At 35.5% G+C, this 6829-nt stretch overlaps 1 protein-coding gene and 1 pseudogene across 1 annotated transcript; both read right to left on the minus strand.

The window, feature by feature from the left end:
* Positions 1–687: 687 nt before the first annotated feature.
* LOC131528705 (olfactory receptor 1496-like) lies at positions 688–1611 on the minus strand. Its single transcript, XM_058758030.1, has one exon. It carries the CDS (start codon positions 1609–1611, stop codon positions 688–690), a length of 924 nt encoding a protein of 307 aa, XP_058614013.1.
* A 3850-nt stretch (positions 1612–5461) lies between these two features.
* On the minus strand, positions 5462–6187 carry LOC131528348 (olfactory receptor 4B13-like; annotated as a pseudogene).
* Between the last annotated feature and the right edge of the window lie 642 nt (positions 6188–6829).

Raw genomic sequence — 6829 nt, forward strand, 5'->3', positions numbered from 1 at the left:
CTGAACTTATTTGTTTTGTTTTATTTGTATGTATGGATTACTTGGATTGTTACTGACATCTGGTGAAAATTTAATGTCTACAGCACCTTTAGAAATATATTAACTGGGAAAAATGGTGGCGCGTTCAATACTTATTTTACCCGCTGTGTATATATATATTTCATGGAAGACGCAAACAAAACAAACTAAATCTGTGATGTGGTGGGCAAAATTATCAATACTTACAATACCGATATTGTATTGAGAGGTTACGTAATATTTATTTTAGACTAACAACTGTGCTGTTTAAATAAGTGAAAATAACTTATTTTTCAATAAATAAATTATTGATCATGTTCTATAATGTTGTTTAGTATGTTCAAAAGTACATGGATAGTTTAGGCATGTTTAAAGGGTCAGTATTTAATGTTAAATGGCTACATAAAATGATCTATATCCAGAAAATACATAAGTGTTCAGTGTAATAGATATATTGGGAGTAGGGTCAAATCTGTAATACTGGTCTTAGAACTTGGTATTAGATTGAAAAAAAATAAAAATAAGAAATTCATCTGCCTCTCCAGACCAGCTTTCTATCATCTTTTCACTCACATAAAGAGCACATTTTGGCATTAAATGCTTCATCAGTCTGAATTTAAGTCTACCTGTATATATTAATATGGCATGTCATTCACTAAGTATAATTCTTTATTTCATAGTACTTACACATGATTTTAAAGTTCTTTTACGAATCTCTTTGAGTTTTAATACATAGACTAAAGGATTGAAAAGAGGTGGCAATATCAGCAGCAGCAAGGCAAAAACAACATAGACACTCTCCGGGACATTGCTTGAGCCATATCTGCTGCACATTGCATCAAAAAACATAGTAAAACTACAATTCATTATTGAAAATAAATGTGGAACACATGTCTGCCAAAATTTTCTTCTGTTTTCTAGAGATGCTTTACATGCAACAATAAGTTTTATATAAGACCAAATAATTAAAGCTGTAAGACAAATATAAAATAATAAAACAATCAATGCCATGAGGTTATTTATATCCACTGATTCACAAGAGAGCTTTACCATTGACCAGTTGTCACAGTATATTTTGTCAATGTGATATTTACACACTGCCAACCTATTTAACAGCACTACTCCAATGAACATACAAGTAAATGGTACAGTCCAACAGAATAGGAGTAATATGCTGCATGTATTTTTGGTCAGTTTTGAGTGATAGCCCAAAGGTTGACATATGGCCACATGTCTGTCATATGCCATCACTGCTAATGTTGTACACTCACACATAGCTGAACTGTAGATCACGAAAGCTTGGAGCCCGCACATAAAAGAAGGAATCACATATGAATCCAGAATTAAATCATGCAGGAATTTAGGATAAAATCCTGCTGCTCCATATAAATAATTAACACATAAATTGCACAGGAAAATGTACATTGGTTCATGAAGGACTCTCTCCAAAACAATGACTACACTGAGCCAAATGTTCATTAACAGTATCAAAGCATAGAGAAGCAAAAAAGATGTAAAATATATATGCCGATAAGATTTGGACCCTTTTGGTTCCATCAGAGTGTAGATTGCAAAATAGGTCTGGTTGTCCATAGTCTATTTATGTTAATCCAAAAATTTTATTCCTAAATGTTTCCAGGTTGAGACCAGAAGTCCTTTATCAACACTAACAGCAATATTCCAGCTTGAAAATATGACCACAAAAATGACACACATTCTCTATAAACACAATTAGTAAACCATTGCTGGTGAGTTGCTATCTTGCATGTTGAAAATCATGAAGTGGAGGCATTAAAGTTCATTGATGTGCATATAAATAACTTTTATAATGCTCTGGAAAATTCTCTAAGGTTCTAAATAAACCCCAGGGTTTCAATAAACTTTGCTAGTCTTTGTGCTGTGTTTTTCATAAAATGTCCTTTCTATAAAAATATATTTAGAAAAAATGTCATGTTGATAAAAGTTTTAACAATGGATTTGTTGTTAAAGTAATTCTTAGTGATTAAAAGTATCTATATTAATGGAAAATCACATACTACTCTTTACTTGTTATAAACATGAAACCCCTGAAACCAAAGCTAAGGTGGAATGAAATTTCATTTAAATTCAGTTTCTCTATTGTCCCACAGTGTTACATACTAAATATTGCACCAATAGCCCTGTTTTGCCTTAAAGGGGTCATATGATGCGATTTCATGTTTTCCTTTGTCTTTGGAGTGTTATAAGCTGTTTGTGCATATATAAGACATGTAAAGTTGCAAAGATTAAAGTCTCAAACCCAAAGAGATATTCTTTATAAAAGTTAAGACTCTGCCACGCCCTCCTAAAACGGCTCATTTAAACACGCCACACCACATGTCTATGTCACGGTGTGGGAAGATTTGTATAACACCACCCAAACAAATATGCAATGAAAGAAGGTGTAACTTTTATTCTCACTGTAGTATTGTTGCTGCTGCCGCCATGTCGTGGAGACGCTGTGTGTTTCGTTGCAAAAGCGAAAGTACTTTGTTTGGCCTTCCAAATGAGTACACAACTAAAAAGTCATATTTACAACACTGTTCCAGAACAGTACAACGCAAATATTCGAGTGTGTGCAGCACATTTTACGGATGACTATTTCCTGAACCTGGGAGAGAGCCTACAATATGAACACTATGAATGGCTGTGAACACTATAAAGTGGGGCAATTTCAACGTCGCAAGGACAGTCTGGTGCTTCTGACTCACAGCCTGTAAGTATGTTTCGATATTTAAAGAATTTGCTACTGACTATTCAAACACGAGTTTTGAGCAGTGTAGAGTAGTGCTTGTTTGGCATTTCTACGATCACAAATGCAGACATGGTGTTAATGCATAAAAAGACCATATGAGTCATTATAATCAGTAATTATGTCCTCATTGAATGCAAAAAATGTCTTGTTTATTATGGGTTTTATTGTTTTATTCTTGTCGTGCCGGGATACGGCATCACAACACGGTAAGGGGCGAAACATTTCCGTCACACGCTTGAGGTATTCGGCCAATCACAATGCACTGGATATCTGGCCAATCAGAGCACACCTCACTTCTCAGAACGATGAGCTTTGTAAAAATCAACACGTTTCAGAAAGGCGGAGCATAGAGGAGCAACAATAATGCACATTATGTGGAAAATAGTGCTGTCAATCGATGAAAATTTTTTATCGCGTTAATCACAGTCATGGACTGTGAGTAATCATGATTAATCGCAAATTTAAAATACTAGGATTTACCTGTAAATGTGTTGAAAAAGAAATGCATCAATACATTTACCCAACTATTATCAAAAGTATTTCTAAATAAATACAACAAAACATTTCTTGCGACCTTACGTGAAGTATTATGACAAAATACATTATAAGGAAGAATTGGACCTGTTCTGCATGCTACATAAGACAATTTATGAGATTAACCTTACATCGCCCCTCGAGTAGGGTTTACGTTTAAGGTCCTTGGGGTCAGATAGACCCCAAACTTTTACAGAGCGATTGCATAAGGAAATATAATTTTTTTATATGACAAACTATATATCATTTTTTTTATTTACTTCTCAACTATACATTTATGCTGCGTTTTTGTGGATATTTGATAGTTTTTTACCTATTTACGCCACAATTATTCAACTACGCCATAAATTGGCTTATGAAAAATTAATTTTTTATTAAAAAATCACTTAAATTATGACCTAAATTAAAAATAAATGGTTTCTAGATATTGGCCCATGTGTTAGGGATAGAATACTGCCATCTGCAGGTTAGAATAAAAACTTTAGGAATTACAGTTAAAGAAAGAAAGTGCAATGACCACATATATCCAGCAGAGGTCCATAGGGACTCATTCATTTTCAGTTCGGTTTCAAGTCAATTTTTCTTCATGTTTCAGCTTCTCCTTGCAACTTTATGATATATATTTTGTAAAATTCAAAAATATGTAAAAAAAATCCATATTTTTGTCAAAGGTTAGAATTTGTTGTTATTGTCTGGTGTCTTTTGAATGGTCTGCTTTTGCGAATTATGTTACATAAATTTGCAGAAATGTCTCTCTCTCTCTCTGTGTGTGTGTGTGTGTGTGTGTGTGTCACATTGTTATGCATTTATGTTCTGTGCATTTTATTTGCCAAAATCTAAAAAATGCACTGGACACCTATGTCACACCTGTGTGTGTGTGTCTGTGTGTGTGTGAGTGTGAGAGAGTGAGTGAACATGCTTGTTCCATGTTGCATTTGTGCTCTAGTACCAGTCCTTCATTTATGAGTGGAAATTTTCAGATTTATGCCAAATTTGTTATATGCCAATTTCTATAAAAATGCACTCTATTGCAGTCACACACGTGTGTGTGTGTGTTGCGTATGAGATAGAATGTTCGTTCCAATTTGCATTTGTGCTCTAGATCCAGGCCTTTATAAAAATGTAAAACTTTTCAGATTTATACTGGGTTTACTACTTTTTTTTTTGACAAATGAAACAAAAAAAAAAATTTTTTTTTCACTTTTCCCATTCATTTTCAATGTGGGGTCAATCTGACCCCAAGGACCTTAAACGGTAAAAAAAAATTACACACCTTTAGAACAACCAAATCAAGTCCAGTTTTTTGTGTGTGTTTAGATAGATTATTTAGGAAAAGTCACAGAGTCTCATGCCCCTGAGATGAAGGGAACATTTTAAAAAAATAAAGGAAAATTCCATTGGGGTCAGATAGACCCCAAGGACCGATTAAGGGTTAATAGTACACTCAAGAAAATCACATACAAACCACATCTATCGTAATCGTGTGTTTATTATCTTATATAATCTATAGTGGCTGTTGTCATGTTTATTTCTGCTGTGTAAAAGCCTTAACATGTGTGCTCTGGCTGAAAGTCAGGTTGTTTGTGATGTTACAACCGCCTCTCTGTTCTTAAGTTGCCACATATACATTCCAAGTATAATACACATTAGTAAAAGGATCTATTTTAATTTTTACTTGTCTATATACGCTTTGGGCGGCCGCGGTACATTATAAAAGTAGCCCAAAAAACCGCAACTCACGGCTCTGTAATTTTTTCCCGCGACTGTATTTTCAAAATAGCCCACTTGTGCCGCTGCCCTGGCAACACTGGCGCTGTACCCTCATCACTCAATGATAGATAACCTTCCGCGCTGCGATGATGGGAAGTTGGAGCCAAACCTTATCAAACAATGAATTTGCGTAAAAAAAATATTAACGCGTTATTTTGATTAATCGCATGCGTTAACTCGTTAACGTTGACACCCCTAGTGGAAAATAATATGTTTTTTGAACCGCGTAAACACATTGCATTACACCAAATACACAAAATAACGTTCTTTTTAGCAACATCATATGACCCCTTTAACTAGAAAATCAGTTTTACTAATTACATATTGATATAAATCATCTTAAAAACGAACTAAATTCATGTATTCTCAAATACAAGCTAAAGGAATTAAAATAACTGAAAAAATATATATATGAGGCACACATGTCTGCCAGAATTTCCTTCTGCACTGTAATGATGCTTTACATGCAAATGACAAGCTGTACATACACCATAATTACAACAAAGAGGCCCAAATAAAATGACACAGAAAAGAATCCATATTGATTAAAAGTTGATTAATTTGACCAATTGTCACAATACAATTTATCACTATTAAATTTACACAATGTTATCCTATTTGACAAGAAATGTGCAATGAGCATCATAATGAATGGTGCAATCCAACAGAAGGCAAGTAATATGCCACATGAAAATGTGTTCATTTTTGAGTGATAGTGAAAGGTCAATAATGGCCATATGCCATCACTGCTAATGTACAATATTCACACATTGCTGAAGTAGATTACAAAAAGGCACGCATACAAGAAGGAATCACGTATGAATTTCGTTATTAAATCATGCAGGAATTTAGGAAAGAATCCAGTGGCTCCACATGGTCAATTTGCATACAGATTACAGTACAAAAATATACATTGGTTCACGAAGGGCTTTCTCCTAGACAATGACCACACTGAGCCAAATGTTCACAAAGAGTTTCATAATATAAAGGAATAAAAAACATGTAAAATATACATGTCTGTTTGATTTAAAACTGACTACTGGCATGCATAACATTACTATTCCAAGCAAATTATGTATAAGGCTGTAGAAAATAAACTCGAGGGAATATTAAATGAGCTCTGTTTGAGATCTACTGACATTTAAATATTTAATCTACTGTAAAAGACTGTATTATACATAAGCTATATCTAAGAAATTTAGATATGTATTTTATTTTTGAAATAAAACAAAGTAAATGTCTACCATAAAATGGTATTAAATGTATCATAAGTGTCACGGTCCTGCTAGAGCCAGGGAAACGCGGGGACCAGGAGTTTCTTCCAAACACAGACTTTTATTTGGACACAGGAACACACGAAGGCAGGACACCAAACGACAATTACAGAAACTAGGTCACACAGAGCACATGGGGAATGAAAACACAAAAGTCCATAACTGTGACAGTTCGCCCCCCTCCCGGAAGGCGCGACCCCGCGCCGTAGAAGGGGAAGGAGACGGAGACGGAGGGATGTCGAAGGGTTGGTACAAACAGGCAGGAGGAGGTTCAGGAGGTGGCCGGATGACCGGGAGGAGGACGATCCGCAGTGTCCAGGGTGGTGAAGGAGGAAGGAGCCAGGGAGAGAACAGAAGGGACTTGGAGCAGGAGGAGCCCGGCAGGAACCAGGCCACAGCCATGATGACGGCCCAGGGTGGAGCCGACGGAGGGAGGAGCCATGGAGGAGGAATGGCCGCC

Source organism: Onychostoma macrolepis, chromosome 21 (genome assembly GCF_012432095.1).
Source record: "Onychostoma macrolepis isolate SWU-2019 chromosome 21, ASM1243209v1, whole genome shotgun sequence".
Classification (NCBI taxonomy): domain Eukaryota; kingdom Metazoa; phylum Chordata; class Actinopteri; order Cypriniformes; family Cyprinidae; genus Onychostoma; species Onychostoma macrolepis.